This window comes from Enhydra lutris, unplaced genomic scaffold (assembly GCF_002288905.1).
Source record: "Enhydra lutris kenyoni isolate GAN:26980312 unplaced genomic scaffold, ASM228890v2 scaffoldscaffold4, whole genome shotgun sequence".
NCBI lineage: Eukaryota > Metazoa > Chordata > Mammalia > Carnivora > Mustelidae > Enhydra > Enhydra lutris.
This window is the reverse complement of record NW_019154088.1, coordinates 10,244,085-10,260,753: the sequence shown is the minus strand read 5'-3', so window position 1 is coordinate 10,260,753 and position 16,669 is coordinate 10,244,085. Positions and strand designations below refer to the sequence as shown.

At 56.6% G+C, this 16,669-nt stretch overlaps 1 protein-coding gene across 1 annotated transcript; it reads right to left on the bottom strand.

Annotated features, from left to right (window-relative positions):
• Nucleotides 1-283: 283 nt before the first annotated feature.
• On the bottom strand, nucleotides 284-9,070 carry LOC111140320 (inositol-trisphosphate 3-kinase A). The gene is made up of 7 exons (XM_022492610.1): nucleotides 8,582-9,070; nucleotides 2,269-2,365; nucleotides 1,967-2,183; nucleotides 1,649-1,853; nucleotides 1,302-1,403; nucleotides 987-1,058; nucleotides 284-873 (listed from the first exon to the last, which is right to left on the bottom strand). The coding sequence occupies exons 1-7, from the start codon at nucleotides 9,068-9,070 to the stop codon at nucleotides 670-672; spliced, it is 1,386 nt and encodes a 461-aa protein (XP_022348318.1). The 3' UTR covers nucleotides 284-669.
• Between the last annotated feature and the right edge of the window lie 7,599 nt (nucleotides 9,071-16,669).

Here is a 16,669-nt window from a genome sequence, read left to right as displayed (position 1 = left end):
TCCATCCTGGAAACCAGCTCAGGCTTCCGGGAGAAGAGCTTGGCTCCTCCCAGCCTTTGATCTTTGGGACCAGAGGTTGAAACTGCCTCCTGCGGGAAGCCTTCTCTGGATTACCTTTCCCCCATGAGCATTCTTCATCTGGGCAGCCCCGAGTCCTACAGATGCCTCCAGTAAAGAGCTCTTCTCAAACCCTCCAGTGATCTGAGTGGACATGAGGGATACCAGAGAAGTGAGAAAGAGACCAGAGGAAGGAGGGGAGGAGGCCTGAGTCACCAAAGCTGGTGTTTTTTAGTTTTATTGGGAAAGGCTGTCCATTGTAGTGTGGGAGGTTAGACCAATAGATCTAGTGCCTGCGAAATAAAATTCGTTATCTGGCCTCTCTAAAGAGATATACAGCCCCCTCAGAAGAGCTGGGCCCAGGAAGGAGCCCATTGTCCCGGCCACCCCCCCCCCCCCCCCCCCCCCACCCCCTGTTAATTAGTGCCATCGTTTCCGGGAACTCTGGATCTTGTATGGGGGACAGCCCCCAGCACGTGCAGTGCGTCCCATAGTGGTTGGCACCTGGCCCTGCAGAACAGTGTGAACCGCCCCGCACCGCGGGGTTTCAGTCTCTCGCTGGCATGCATGGCGGGGACCCAGCCGAAGGTCTGTTAGAACGGGGGCTCAGCCTCATCTCTCTGCCAGACTGGCCAGGATGCTAATGAGATTGTCCAGCCCCAGCAAATAGCCGTCCTCGCGGTTGCCCTCCTCCCAGGGCCGCCGGTGGTCCAGGGTCTGGCCGTCGGGGAGGGGCGTGGTCTTGCCGAAGTCGATGAGCCACACACCCGCTCGATGACAGTGATCGTGCACGAAGAGTAGCGAGCTGCCGATCACCTGCCGAGCCCCACATGGTCACGCCGCAGCTCTTTCCTGGAGAAGACCCCCATCCCATTCCCGCTGTAGCCCTCACAGACCACAGGCCCCGTACCTGGACTACCCCCTCTTACCTCGTGCCTCCTAAAGAACTCAGAGACCTCCAGGGTGTCGCGAATCTGCTGCAGGCGGTTCAGATACCTCCTCTGGAGAGGGCAGAATAGGGTAGGAGGGCAGATTTACCAAAAACTAATCGAGCCTCCGCTAGCATCAGGGGCCACGATGCATGCTTGGCTTGGAGGATACCATGGTGAGGAAGACATAAGCCCCCGGGTGCGATAAATGCTACGATGGGGGTGACAGGTGAGGGCACCAGACCGGATGACCTAGGGGGCACCCCTCGGTTTCAGGTTCCCCAACAACTCAGGGTTCTAGAATCCGGCGCTCACCAGCACTTCCGCGTCCCCTTGCACAAACTCCTCGAAGACGCGAATCACCTGTTCCCGGCTTCGCGTGGTCTTAAAGTCAGTGCTGCAGGAGCCGTCGGCTTTCTGAAGGAAGTGGGACAGGAAGTGTCAGTGTCCCCGTGCCTCTCCTCTGCTGGAGGGGAGAGGATCTGGCTAGAGTGGCTGTACCTCCCAGGACGTGGGCTGCCGGGGAAGGCGGGAAGGCCGCCAGAGGAGGCCTCGTGGCGGGGGGTAGGGGTGGGGGGTCCGCAGGGAGGACAGACACCGCGCGGTGGGGTTAGGGCAGGGCGGGGGGCAGGGCGCTGCAGAGCAAAGCGGGCCTGGCCCACCTTGATGCCTTCGATGCGGAAGCCAAGCGTGGTGCTGGAGCTGATGCCTTCTCGCCACTGCATGTAGCGTGGCTTGGTGACCGCTCGCTGCGCGTGCTCCTCCTCGGTTGGAGCCGCGGGGTCTACCGCCAGCATCTTCTTGTACATGTCTTTCCGCAGCTTGGGCCGCTCGCGGGCTTTGGTCAGCTCCTCTTCCAGGTAAGTCCTGCGGAGGGGCAGGCAGTGTGTGTGTGTGTGGGGGGGGAGGCGTAAGGGAACGCAGACCTGGACCCCGTCCCGCGCGGTTCCGGGCACCCGGGAGAGGCAGGGCACGTGTACCTGACGCCCATCTTGCAGTCCAGGACGCAGGGTCCATCGAAGCCGTCGAGCAGGTCCTGCAACTGCAAGTAGCTCTCGCCATCGCGCTCCACCACGCCGTGGAAGGCGGGCACACAGCCGCGCAGCGCGTCCGCCATGAGCCGCGCCAGGCAGTAGCGCTCCGGCTCCGAGCTGCGCTTCAGGATCAGCCCGCTGGTGCCAGCCGCCTTGAAACTCCCTGCGGACTGGCACCAGTTAGCGCTGCCCGGTCCCTTCCTTTCCCGGGCACCCGCCCGCCCCGCCGGCGCCTGCCCTGTGCTCACCCGTGTGCCCAGCCAGCTGCACCCAGGCGTAGCGCCTCTTGAAAGGGCTCATGACGGGCAGATTCACCATGGTCCGGATCTTCTGCCAGTGGCTTTTCTGAAAGCGACAGGGTCCGGGCGTGCACGTTGGCATCTCAGCAATGCACAAGCTTTCCCTCCCTTGGTGTAGGGTCTCCTCCTGCCCCAGCCCACCGCAAGCAGCTAGGGCCCCATGATTCGTTCATTCAATCACTTGCTCATTCAAGGAAAGTGTATTGTGAGCCTGTGCAAAGGATACTGAGACGGGCACAGGGTGATGGCAGACATCCAGCTTCTCCATTTCCTGCGGAAAAGAGCCTGGACTTAATGTCAGAAGGCTCAAGTTTTCACCCCAGGTCTGCTCTCCAGCTGTGTGGGTAAGTTACTAAAGTGTTCTGTCAAGGATTTAGAACTTTCCTGAGCATGAGAATCACCTGATGGTCACCCATGTTCAAAAAAATGCAGACACTCAGGTCTGCCTCAGGGAAATTCTGAGTAGGTCTGGATGAAATTAAAAAAAAAATTGCATTTCTAACAATGCCTCAGGAGATTCTGGGGCCTGAGAAGCCTCTGAGGGTCGGTTTCTTCATCTGTAAAATGGGGAAATAGTCACTCTCACTGGGTTGTTACAAGTAGTACATGAGGCTTTAGAGTGACAGGCTCCCACCCCTGTGCCTCCCTCACGGACCCCATTTGAAGCAGAAGCTGGACAAATCTGGATATTGTTTCATTCATTTTGGACCAGTGGTTACTCTCATTTACAGAGATAAACATGGAAACAAATCTTTGCAAAGGCCCAGGGCAGAGAGGCTAGCCTGACAGGGCCTGGGAAAAGAATGACTGGGGACTTCCCAAGACCCTCTTGCTGTTCCTGGAGACCATCTCCCTCCTCACCAGTTGGCTAGGGCCAGGCTACCCTTGGTCTTCTTAATCCAGACCCAGAAACCTGAGAGCCTGTCATCTCACATGAAACTGTGGAGGAAATGGAGAGTTTGGTGTACCGCTTGCCTCACAAACATTGCTTCTGGCCTCCACCCAATCCTAAGAGGCTCTCAGACTCTGGACTTTTCCTTTGTTCACCCAAGACTCATCGGTCCTGTGCCCAACCTCTGAAGTACACAGGTTCACTCATCCTCGCTGTGTCTGCTGCCTCCTCCCAGGGGTGCTTGTTTAAGAGAAGTTATGTATGCATTGCAAGAGTTACAGGGCTGGAACTCAACTTAGAAATCCAGCCTCCCTGATCAGAGGAAGCTGAATGAGAGAGGGAGAACAGGTACATTGGCCTAAGCAAGGGAAGGCTGTTGACCAGAAAGCCCCTTCCCGTGGGGAGGCGGTGGGGGTTAGTGACAGAGCACTGGAATCTGGTGGCTCTATCACTTTTTAGCTGAGTGAACCAAAGTGAGAAATTCATCCGTGTGAGCCTGTTTCCTCTGGGAGGATAAGAACTGCTGCCATAACACGAGCCACCATTTACTGACCGCCTACTGCCTGCCAGGCGCTTCTCATCTTCTATCAGAAAGCATTGCTCCTGTTTTCCTACTCAAGTTCCTTCATGGCACACTAGGGTGTGATCACATGTCCAACCTCCAGGGATCTGGGGGTGTAGCCAGAAGCAGCCCACTGGAAGCATGACATCTCTTTCAAACTCCTTTTCCTCTTTAAATACATACAAGGTTTCATTCTGCTGCATAATAAATCCAAGTTTTATTATAAAACTCTCCCACCTCCAAATCCTCAAGTAAAATTCCAGGAAGATGTATGTGCCATGTGTATTCAGCGGCAGTCTTATACCCTCTTCCCCCACTTGTGATTTTCAAATTGAGCACATGAACATCAAGTGCCTGCTGTGGTAACATTATTGCCATTTTACAGAAGGAAGTCAAGTCCTGGAGGAGTTCACATCCCCTCACTCCAGGCCTTCAAGCAGCCCAGCCTCTGGCTGAAGTTCTCTCCCAGCCCAACCTCCTCCCCATGTTCCAATTACCCTGGCAGTTTCTGGAATCCATGCTACCGCCCAAACTCCCTTTGGGGGTCAAATGGGACTCTGGGTGAGAAAGAGCTTTGTAGGGGGTGCCTGGGGGTGGCTGAGTTGGATAAGCGTCTGACTCCTAATTTCAGCTCAGGTCATGATCTCAGGGTCAGGAAATCCAGCCACTCTTTCTCTTCGGGCTCTGTGCTGAGCGTGAAGCCTGCTTGGGACTCTCTCTCTCTCTCTCCTTCTCCCTCTGCCCCTCCCAGCTCGTGCTCTTCTTAAAATAATACAAAATAGGGGCATCTGGGTAGCTCAGTTGTTATGCCTCTGCCTTTGGCTCAGGTCATGATCCCAAGGTCCTGGGATCGAGTCCTACATCATTATTTAATACATATAGTAAACTATTTAATAATATAAACAAAAAATAAATTTAATAAATTATTATTATTTTTTAAAAATAAAATAGCTCTGTATAAGGTGAAGCAATTTGCAGCCACAAGGTGGTGTGTCTGCTCTCTCGGGACACACTGAGATCTGCCTGGGGACCCCTCTCTGTTGGATGGATACCTCTGTGTTCATCCAAAGGAATGGGTTTAATGGTAGGGTTTCAGGCAGCTTTAGGGGCCCATTGGCAGAATTCTGGGATCAGTGGGGCCCAAATGTCCTTAGAGGGACATTCGGTTGTTCTGTAGTTACCCCAGTGGAAGAGCGAGACAGCCCTGGGTGAGGTGCAAAGGGAGAACTGCACCGTCCTTTATTCTGGGATCTTGAAGGAGCAGTGTGTGGAGCCAGAAGATGGAAAGTGGGGTCAGTAGAAGAGGATTTAGTTCCTGCAACTATGGCTGGGTCCAGCCCTGCAAATTACAAAGGGCTTTCATCTGAGCCCCTCCCCCCAAGCCACCCCTTGAGGTTGGGAGGACAGGATTTAGCTCCCCTGCCAGCGAATGGATATGGCCAAACCTGGAAGGAGTTAATGCAAGCATCAATGAACTCACCACCACCCATCTTAGGGAGCTACCTCCTCCAGGGAACAGAATGCAGATAAAAATGCATGTATCCAAAAAGGCTCTTTAAGAGTCATTCTTCAGTGGGTGGGGATTTTGGCATACGAACAACAGCAGGGAAGATATTTTTGAGCAGGTAAGGCTTTTATTGTATGGATATCAGAAAGTAGATTTGTTATGTTACAGAGTGAAATTTAGCTGGAAAGAGGGCCAAAGCCCCGACCTCCTGCTGAGCCTGGGTCTGGGAAACCGACTCACAGCCAAGGGCTACCTGGCATCTTGGGGCCAAAAACCCAGGAGAGCTGACTATGTGAGTCTTTGAGGAAGTCACAAGGGCCCCTTCTGGTCTCCACCCCTGGGGCTGCACAGGGGAGCATCTCTCTCTGGGAAGGGCACCGCTGGACACTACCCTCCGACCGCTCCTTTAGCTAAGCTCCGTTTGGAAGGCCTGAGGACTCCTTAAATCACTCCAGATACTTAGTGTATCTTCTGCCGGAATGGACCCTGGTCCCTATACCTCCTGACTCCCACTCCCTACCTCTAACCACTCTATCTCTGGCTGAAGCCCTCTCCCAGCCCAACACCCTCCTCATGTTCCCATTGCCCTATCAAATCAGCACTCCCTGTGGTGGTGGGGTAGTGAGAGCAATCAGTTTAAATTTATAAAATGATTTGCACTAAGGTATAAGTGACCCACGACTTCACCCTCCCAGGGGCATTTGCTTTTTAAAAAGGAAGTCTGTTAACCTAAATTCAGCTCTATAATTAGTGAAAAGTGAAGTGTGGGAGTTCTGGGTCCAGGACAGGATGGCATCGAGGTCTCCTTACCTATCCTGGAGCCCTGAAAGAAGAGAACCAAGGGAAGGGGAGCCAAACACCCTGTCTTCTGCTACACCAACACCCCAACATTGTTTTTTAAGAGGCAGACAAGGCCTAAGAATACAGTCCTGCCAGCTGCTGTTGGGGATAGGCCCCCAACTCCTCTCCTGAAGTGTCTGGGTTTCCCCTGCCCACAACTTTCTCCTCTAGGAGAAGAGGGGCCCCAGGAGGGATGCAGGTTGCCCAGTCCTAACTACTCTTGGGCAGGCGGTGGAGAGGGAGCCCAGCCCCAGGCTCTGGACAGAATGTGCGGTGCTCCTAGGAGACAGAGCCTCTACGTCTTGAGTGAACCCGAGACATAACTCAAGACACCATGTGCCACGTATGACTGTGTGCCAGGCAGAGGCAAGGCAGAGCCTTCTCGGTGGCCTCTCGCTCCGAGCTAGCCCGTTAGGTGCCCAGGCCCGAGTGTGAGTGTAAGGGGCTGGCCAGACGGCAGCTCCCCAGGGCTGCTGCATGACCCTTCTCCCAGGCACATCCTTCACCGCCCTCCCACGGCCTCCGGTTTCTGATCGGGGAAGCCCTAAAGGCAACCTGGGCGGCGCTCTGTGCCTCTCCCGGACCGCCGCGAGGCAAAGTCCGCGCCGGGCCCTTCCACGCGGACGCAGGCAGCCTCTGTCAACAGCTACTGGCTTATCTGCCACCGCCGTGGCTGTTTGCCTTCGGGGAGGCCCCGGCGGGCTGGGGGTTGGGAAGGCCTGGGAGCCGCAGCCTTGGAGCTGGAAGGGCCCTCGGCGGCCATCTGCTCCAGCTCCTGGCCACGCCGGAAGACCGCGGAACTTGGGGAGGGAGAGATCAGCCGAAGACACCCGGGGCACAGCTGCTGACGGGTCCCCGAAGTCTTGACCCCAGCCGGGCTGCCTACGTTGCAGGCAGGCTTGGGCCTCGGGAGCTGCTCCGACTGGGGGCGGAAGAGGGAAGCGGGGGCGGGAGGGGGTGCTGAGATCCTGGCATACTTTCTTCTGCACCCGCTTCTCGGCTTGTCAGAGATCGGACCAGGGCAGTGGTGCACCCAGACCTACTGCTCCGTATTTCGGAGGAGGTGGGAAAGGAGTTCTCTCACTGCCCCACATTCCACCGCCCTGGAAATCCCTCGGTGGCACCCGCATCCCTGTAGGAGCCGGGGTTGTACTAGGAATGATCATGGATCAGGGGTATCCTTGGCTCGGGGGGAGGAGAGGGACTCCCAGCACCCTACACTTGCGGGTGGCGTGTGTGTGTGTGTGTGTGTGTGTGTGTGTGTGTGTGTGTGTGTTTTCCTGCTCTAGGAGACCTTTTTCCCTTATGTCCCTTAAAAATCACGCTGCCCTCTGGGTAATGTAAATTTCAACGGGTAACTGAGTCAGATCACTGCTAGTCGTTACAGGGGCTCCTCCGCCTCGTCCAGTCCGACAGAGCTGTGAAGCCCAGGTTCAGCAGGCGGAGACCGCGTCTCAGGGCTCTCCGCACCGCGCCCAGGCCACCCCAGCGTGCGTCCGCAGCTCTCACCGCCCTTCTGGGCGGGCCGGGAGCCACCAGAGCCTGCGGGGCGCCCTTCGCCTCTCTCTCCGCTCCAGGGACACTTGCATAACGTGGATCTAGAGCAACTCCTTCACGCTGACCGCGGGTAGTTATTTAAAATATTTGGCCTTGGTTAAAAAGAGGGGACAAGATGGCTATCCCAGGCGCTGCACACCCCTAAGGGGCAGGCACTGGGAATTACTTCGCTGCACCCTGACCCGGGTTATCCGGGGGTCAAACCTGGCCCCGAACAGCCAGGTTACCAGAGGCGGCGATTAGCAGGAGGATCCCCCTGCTGTCAGCCTCAGTTTACCTTCTCCCGGCTTTAATTAGGAGCAGTAAAGCGGGGAAGGGCTGCGTTCCACTCCCTGCTGGAGCCCCCAACCCCGAGCCCCTCCCTTCTCTGAGTCCACGCCTCGTGCGGGCGCGGGGAGCAGACGGCGGCAGCTCCCGAGCAGAGCCTGGAGCGCCGCTCCACTCCCACTCAGGAGAGGGAAACCGTGGCAACGGCGGGGGTGGGGCCGCCGCGCGGGAGAGGGGGCGGGGAAAGAGGGAGACTCGTTCGCCCCTCTCTCTCCGAGAGTTCGCCGGGCAAGTCCAAGCCCCTCCGATCTCTCCGGCCCCACTTTCCAGCCCGCAAGTCACGATCTGCACCCCCGCCCCACCTGGTGCCCATGGCCAGTTGCAGACTCCTCCTGCCTCTCCTTCTTAGACGCCCTAGGGCCCGGGCCGCGACCCGCCGATGGAAGCCCGGATTAAACTGCCAAGGCAGGAGGTCGGCCCGACGCCTCCTTGCTACCCCAGTGCCCCCGCTAAGCAGTGAGGGTCAGACCTCGGCGGAGGGAGCTGAGCGCCGGGGTCAGCCCTCCGCCAGCTCGGAGCTGGGTCTGCAGGGCACAGCCCCCGCGCCCCGCTCTGGCCCCGCCCCCGCGGCCCGTACCTGACCCACGTCCTCGCTGGCTTCCAGCTGCACGTTGCCGCGGCTTCGGCTCTCGCTGTCGCTCAGCAGATCGTCCTCTGAGTCCTCAGGCAGCGACGAGGAGCCAGTGGAGGAGAGCGACGAGGTGGAGAGGCGGCGCGGCTGCTGCAGGTGCGAGGAGTCCCCGGCCGGGAGCCAGCCACCCGCCGGCTCCGGCGGCCCGGGGCTGGCCGGGGGCACGTCCGGCTCCTCAGCTGTCACAGTCAGCTGCGGGATCACCGGGGCAGGGGGAGCCCGCGGAAGCCCGTTAGGGACCTGTCCCCCACGCCTCTTGGCCCCGCGGGCCCGGGGCTCCCCTGCGGCGGCGGCGGCAGCGACCGCCGCGCAGCGCGCCTCGAAGAGCAGGCGCAGCTCCCCGACACTCCGGCGCGGGGCCCGCTCCAGCCCCGGGCTGCAGGGCCCCGCGCCTCCCGGCCGCGCCATGCTCGTCGGGCCCCCGGGCAGGGTCATTTCCCTGCACGCGAGCCGCAGCGGAGCCCACCAGCCCGCGCAGCGGCGAGGACTGGAGACGCTCGGCGCCCCCGGCGCGAGACTGCCCCGAGGCGGAGCCTGCGCGGCCTGCCCTCCTGGGCCCCGCCTCGGCCGCGCCCCCCGCCCACTCCTTTCACTTTCAGAGAAAGCGCGGGCCTCCAAGGGCCCTTGCCGGGCCGGGAAGCTCCTTGTCGCTCCTCCAGGTGGCCGGGAAACCCAGACCTCGCGGACACAAAGCAGGGGCCTGGACCGCGCGGGCCCCCTGTGCCCGCCCTCGAGGAGACAGGAGGGGTCGCCCCGCCTCCGGGCCCCACGGTCTTGGAGGTGGTCCCGCTCTCGCTCTCCCGCCCCGTCCCTCCGGCTCCTTTCCGCGTTCCATCCATCCCTGGGCCAAGGCTTCCAGGTTTCCGGGCTTTCCTACGCTCCCGGGGCCCCTTCTGCGCTGAATGCAAGGCCATCAGCTTCCCGAAGAAGCCTCACCCCACGGCGTGCGCCTAAGTGAGGACTCTGTCCCGGGAACGATCTGAGGCCTCTTTTCCCCAAGCTCCCCACTCCCCAGCGGGCAGAGAACAAGGTCAGGGGGCGGGGCCTGAGTCTCTCCGGGTGTCCCGGCGGAGTCCTGGGCAGCATCCTTTGGCTACTGGCGGGCGGGGGCACCGAGCCCTTCTTCCTCCTTCCCCTATGGAGTTCGGAAGCTTGGAGTCCACTGTGTGACCATAAAAGCAAGTTGTCTCACCTCCTTGAACTACTGCTTCTCCTCCTCAAGGCTGTTGTCCATCTCACGGGATTGCTGTGAGAATACAATCAAATGAAAAGATGTAAAATCTAGAAAACCCTGGAATAGTTTTAGTGTGGGTGGTAGAAAGAGCCAGTCTCAGGTTGGTCACACTCTAGATGTGATCTTAAGCAGTCTCTTCCCTTTGTAGATTTAGGAGAACCTCCCCTGACCCAGAGCTATGGCTGTGATGGGAAAAGAGAACCCTGCTCCTGGTCAAGGGTTTCACACACTATGATGTGCTCATGGTGGCATCGGGATGCTCTGGTCTTCAGACATTTGACAAGTTAGTGGTCAGCTAACTGCAAGGCTGCTTTGAGTCGAAGTTTGTATTTCACGATATTTCTTGTCTTCCCCCAAATGCCACTGGTGCAGATCCCTCCTTAGGTGGCCAGTGCCTGTTGGGCGCCCTGTGGCAGGGTGTCCCAGAAGGACTGCTTCTGATACTGATGGAGACCAAAAGGAGACGCTTTCCTTCGCTTATCTCCTCTCAGCCAGATTCAAGGATGGCCCAGGAGGAGAGAAAAGGAGAGTTCAGAGAGAGAATGGGAAGCTCCAACAGAGAAGAAAGGAGAAGATCTTGGGGGAACTGATGAAGAAAGTCAAAGTGTGGAAGGATGAGTGGAGGGGAAGGAGGGAATGCAGGAGTGAAAGAAAGAAGGAAATACAGGAGTTTGAGTATTCAGGTCCTCTGGGGGGTCTAGGAAATCACATGGCGACCTCCTCTGGGACACAGAGGTCTCTGGGAGCCTGGGTGTGTGGGAGGGGTGTAATCTAGAGCTTGAGGGTCCAGAAGGAACCATGTCTCCTGCATTCACCCCCTCCCTCTTTGGAGGCTACCCTGGTCTTCAGTAGGACCCTCCTACTGGGTCAGGGCAGGGGAGGACTGGGGGCAAATCCAGGGTGGAAAGAGCCAGCAAGGAGGGACCATGTTTTGTGCACCTGTCAAAGTTGTTTGCCAGTCAATGTGTGGACAGTACTGGAGGCACAAACAAGGCAGGAGATGGATCTCTGTCCTGGCTGCCAAGAGAAAACTTAGGGGCAACTCCTTTTCTTCTTGTACCAGGCATTTGTCCTAAGCCCAGCAACCAAAGAAGAGCTCTTTGCCATACTGAGGAGGTATCCCACAGTGGAAAGGTGAGGGGAAACCTGGGAATACGTATTGAAATGAGAGTGTATTTCACAGATTTTAGAGTGGGAAAGGCCTTTAGATGCATCCTATTCTTCTCAAAATACAGGATAAGTAACAAAGGAGTTAGATGGCTCAATACCAGAAGGTTAAAATATTTGCACAGGGCCACAGAGCTAGTTGGTGGAAAAGCCAGAGAGTGTCTTGGCTAGGTCCCCTAAGTTCTATTCCTGTGCCATGCATACTTTCTTTTATTAGCATCTTGTAGTTCAGTCTCTAGTTCCTTATCCAATGAAGGGAGAGTCTGCCTCTACCTCCCACAGGCAGAAGGTAGAAGGCAGAAGGGACACCCATTGGGGGACAAGGTGAGGGGGTTCTCCTGTCCTCTTAGTTGAGCCAGAAATGACCTTTCACAACCTGGAATCCTGTTGTTTGTGCCTCAGTTTCCACAGTCTTTGAGGCTGTGAGTAAATGACTCTGCGAAGAACGAAGAACGTAGAAGGCTGTGGAGAAAATCAGACTACTATGTAGATGGAGGAATGCCTCTTCTGAGCTGTAAAAATGGGAAACGGGGGCGGGGGCAGAGAGGAATGTTTCAAGGTTTTGATGGTCATGAGGTGGCTGATCTGAGAGAGGCCATTGGTGTCTGACCTTATCCACAAGGCCAGCTATGTGTATCTGAGGAAAAAAATAATCTTTCTTCTTGTTCTCCATCTCAGTTCATGGATCCTCCTTTACCACCCCCCCCCCCAATGCCTGCTCTCTGGAGTATCTGAGTCTTTCCCCCTCCCCATGGCCTTCAGGATTTATCAGGCCTGGGAGCTACATACCTCCTAGGGGGTAACAACACTGGGCACAAGAGCTGGGAAAAGGGGGAGGGCTGGAAAATGGGGTGTGTGAGGTGAAGGTTTTCTGGGGGCCTGGTTTCATTCCACAGCCTGCCTCGTTTAGCTCTGCTCCTCCTCCCTCCACTCCCAGGACAGCAGGGCATCAGGATAAAGTTATTGCTCACCACCCCTGGCCTGGCAGAGCGCCAGTCTCTTCTTCGCAAGACCCACAGGCAGGGAGGGAAAAAGGATAGAGCTCAGCCTTTGCTTTGAGGGAACTTGAAAGCTTCCCAGGGAGAGCAGAGCCTCTCTGGTACGTGTAGTGTGTGTCTCTGTGTGTTTGTGGGTGGGGAGGGGGAGGAACAGGGTGGTGGCAAATCTTCCGCTGGACTAAGTGGTACAAGGTCTCATTCTGGTCAGCAACTCTGAGAGACATGCTCTGTGGGACTTGGTGTCTTCCAAGGGACTTAACTGACCCGGAGTTTCCAGCGTTTTGTGACGATACCTGTGATTCATTCATTCATTCATTCACAGAGCAAACTTCCACTGGGCAGCTTCCTCAAAGCACGCATTGGGCTAGGTGAAAGGGACGCAGGAATGAGTAGCTCCTATAATGACCTCCCTTCCTTACTTGGGGTGGTGATGTGTCGCTTTACATCATCATCTGGAGGAAGGAAGCCAGAAAGGACCCAACTAGAAAACAGGCCCCTGGATACTAAATGGCTGTTTCCGAGGGACTGTCAGTGAGACCTTGCCCTTTCAGCTGCTCCATGCGTCCCACCCATTCCCTAGCACCCTCAGTCTGATGCCCTTTTCTGCCCAGAGCATACTAGACAGGGCGCTGGAGGGCTGGCCAGAGCCAGGGCCCAATGGCAACTTGGGGGGAGGGAGGTAAGAACTGGAGGTCTCCTTCCTCCAGGATAAGGAGTGAAAGGCTGTTTTCACTTGACAACCCTAGAGCCTTTTCCTTGCTCCTGGGTGTCTCTTCCTTCCCATGCAATCTCTCACCCCATTATTGACAGACCTGGTGGGAATATGCTGGGTTTGCCAGCTAGGACAGTTTAGCAGGGCTAGGGATCCAGCAGCGTTTGCTGACCCTTCACCATCTGAATCACTGGTTTAAAACAAACAAAATGTGCCACCACGCCTGTGTATGCGCAGTAAGAACATTTTCTCTCCTGACACAGTTCAGAAGCAAGGTTTCCCATCCCTCCCAGGAGTCTGTGTTCCTGTGGTTCTCCCTCCTCCCTCTCTCCAGAACTCAGAACCCACAGGTCTCTCCCGATGGCCAAGTGGAGGCAGAGGGGCCCGAGAGCATCTGAGGTCAAGGATGCGGCTGCCGGTCGAAGGGACTGATCTGAGAACTCCCCATACCCCACGTCCCCACTAGGGCACTTCCCGGAATCTTGTACGTATGGCGTGGGTGCCTCCCCTCATTCCACTGGTGATACCTCTGCCGGCCAGACTTCCACGCCGGGTGCCCGGCCACCGAGTCCGCAGAACATCCGGTGGCCAGGAGAAACGAGGAGCCACCGGGGAAGCTGGGAGGGGGGAGCTGGTGCCGCTCCTCCTCCGCGCGGGCCGCGGGAGTTTAAAGCTCGGACCGCGCTCCCAAACCCGGGAAGTCGCCCGCATCCCGCTGGAGGCCACGCCTGGAGGAGCGCGCGCACCTGCAGGCAGCGGGGACCCGGAGTGGGCGAGCGGAGGCCGAGGCTGTAGGTTCGTCCGAGCCCCGCGGCGCACAGGCCCCGGGTGAGCGAGCCGCTGCCATCTGCCTCAGGCGCGTTTCTCGCGGTCTTGGGGCGCACTCAAAGGGTGGGCGGCCTGGGTCCCAGACCCGCGGGCGCTGCGGTCTGGGGGCAGAATGGGAGGGACAAGCCCCAGAACGCAGCGGCTCCGCTGGACAACCACCTTGCCCCGCTTCCTTCCCCTTCCCTCCACCACATTTACTGGGCGTTCTCTAAGTGCCGGGTGGCGCTGAGAGTTGGGGAATACGCGGCAGACACAAGTCACTTCCAGGCTGAGGGTGGAGACTCATAAATACAGTACAGCGTAGTGAGTGCCGCACTAGGGAGAGCCAGCAGAAGATGCTCCCAAACCCGAGTGGGAGGGGAGGTCAAGGAAGGCTTCCGGAGGAGGTGACCTTGGGGCTGAGCGCGGAAGGGTGAGGAGGAGTTCTCAAGGGAAAATAGTTGGAGACAGACGCGTGCATTCCTGGTCAGAGAGGTGAATGTGAGCCGAGCAAGATGCCACCTCCGCGCATTTTGCAAAGCAGGGTCACTGACAGCTAAAAAGAAAAAAAAGAAAAAAAAAAAAAAAAAAAAAGGTTCCGTGGGGCTAGAACTCATGACTCCAAGATCAATAGTTGGTGGCTTAACTAAGTGAGCCACCCAGGTGTCTCATAAAAATTTGATATTTTTTTTAAAGATTTTATTTATTTATTTGACAGAGAGATCACAAGTAGGCAGAGAGGCAGGCAGAGAGAGAGGGGGAAGCAGGCTCCCTGCTGAGCAGAGAGCCCGATGCGGGGCTCGATCCCAGGACTCTGAGATCATGACCTGAGCCGAAGGCAGCAGCTTAACCCACTGAGCCACCCAGGCGCCTCAAAAATTTGATATTTTAAAGAGGGTATTGAGGTTGTCACTGTGGGAAGGATCAGAACATTTTGTTAGTCTTCTTTACACGGATTTTCCGGTCTGGTACTGTTCTGTGTTTTAATGGCTTTTGGTGGGGGTGGGTAGGTGGAACCTCGCCATCCTTCTGATGGGGCGTGGTGAGGTGGGGTGGCCTTCCCAGTCACTTTCAGATTGGCCCGTCTGGAGAGGGCAGGCCGAAAAGCAGCTCTGCTCCTCTGGACTTTCCCCAGGCCCACCTCAGTGCCCACCCATCAGAATCTCAACCTGGAAGCAGAGCTTCTTGGCCCCAGAGGTGGGAGCTGCCTGGAGTTTCCAAGCCAAGCGCTCCAGCTTCTGGCCCGCTGCCCCACTCTGGCTGGTCTCCTGCCGCTTACACCCCCTCCCTCAGCCCCCTGCCCACTCCATGTGGACCCCGACCCCTGCAACTCTGCAGTCTCTCCTTCCAGGCAGCCTCTGCTCTAACCATAGCAGAGGAGAGCATAGCATTTATTGAACCACTTCTGGGGGAAGGTACACTTAATCTTTAACAGGATCCTAACAGATCTTATGTTAAAGACAGGGAAATTTGTGGCTCAGAGGAGTTAACTAGCTCAGCCCTAGGAAGTGAGTGGCTGAACTAGGATATGAACCCTACACTGAGCTTGCAGTGCCTTGTGACTCTTGGGTCTCCCCTGGGCCCAGAGCACCTTCTGGAATCCCTAAATGTGCCTAAGCTGCAGTAGCTAAGACCCCTGTGAGGGCCATGAAAGTCCACCTCCAGGTTCTGCTCAGCCAGGACTGGGGCTGGCCTGGGGAGCCTTACAGAGAAGCCAGGCTGCTCCTTGGCCCTCTTATAGTGGTGCTGTTCCCTCCAGCCCAACACTTCACTCTTCAAGGAACTCAGAGGTCCCCAGGGGTCAGTAACGTCACAGAAAAACTCTGTGCTAAGGGTTGATGGTCTCCTGGGTCCCAAGAATTGCTGGACACTGGAATCTGGGATTACCCAAGAAAAGCCCCCCACACCAAGGCCTTCTCTCCCCTCTGCCTGTGGCAGTCAGTTTTCTTTCTGTTCTGGGCTATGGCTGCCCTAGGGCACTGGATCTTGGGAGATGCACAGATAAGGCTGTCCTCTGGTAAGAATCCCCACTCTTTAGGGCCTAGAGATCCCACTGTTCCCAGCAGTCAGGCAGTGGGAGTGTTACAGAGTTGGGAGAAAACCTCGCTGGCACAGTTGCAGGGTGAACCCCAGGGACCCACCTCTCCCAACACCAGAGGTGGGCTTGGATTGGGCTCCTACCATTGGAATTATCACCTCCCCCACCTTCCCATCTCAAAAGTGCAGTAGATGATCCAGGATGTTGCTTCTTAAACCATGGTCAGAAAGGTTCGAAACACATCCTCCTGTGGGGCCGTGAAGCCCTTACAGAGTTCCCTATCGTGGGAGACTGAGAAAAGGATACTAGTATTTCTTCCATGGCCTCCAATCCCTGGGCTCCCCCTTGGCACTCATGATAAGCTGGGAACAGGAGAGCAAAGGAACTGTGCCCAGGTCACTGAAAGCTGGAAGCAGCAGCCTCTCCTTGGGGTGGGGCAGTATGAGGGTCCTACGAGGTTCTGTTAAAGCTGGTTGGTTCCAAGTTCCAAGCCAACTGGAGGTCTCCCTGGCCCTAGACAGCTTCCAGAGAAGCTTCTGGGGAACCAGGCTGCTGAAGAGCTAAAAAGAGCCACTTTAGGTTAGGGAGGTGTCAAGCTAAGAGAAGGGGAAGAAGGGAAACCAAGCACAAGAGAGGCTCTCTTGGACTTCCAAAACATGACTCTGAGAGTTGCCACTTGGGATGCAATCCTTGGACTAAATCTGATTCCCTTGTTAAAACAGGGTTGAAAGTTTATTTACAAATATCTGTACAGTTTGAGTGACAGGTCAGGACTCCACAGAAACAAAGAAAAAAGCATTTTGAAGGGAAGCTGTAGGCAGTAGAGTTTCCCTGCACCTGTCAGAACCAAGACAGACAAACAGACCTATACATCGTGAGCTAGGCTTATGGGCATTGGCTTTTTTGCTTCTTGGAAGGAAGTGAAAAATGTATAAAACAGCCTTAGGTGCCGCACCCTTCAACACTGAAACCACACGGGAGGTGGGGGGAGGCGTGGAGCAGGGCGCCATGGCAGCAACTCCCCAGCCTAAGAAATACTGAGAACTGCCAAGAAACCCTGCTGGGGGTGGGGGTGGGT

Coding starts and splice junctions, on each gene's coding strand:
- LOC111140320 (XM_022492610.1), bottom strand. CDS start 9,070: ATGACCCTGCCCGGGGGCCCGACGAGCATGGCGCGGCCGGGAGGCGCG. Junction 2,184..2,268: donor GCAGCTGGCTGGGCACACGG/GTGAGCACAGGG, acceptor GCCAGTCCGCAG/GGAGTTTCAAGGCGGCTGGC. Junction 1,059..1,301: donor AAGGGGACGCGGAAGTGCTG/GTGAGCGCCGGA, acceptor TGCCCTCTCCAG/AGGAGGTATCTGAACCGCCT.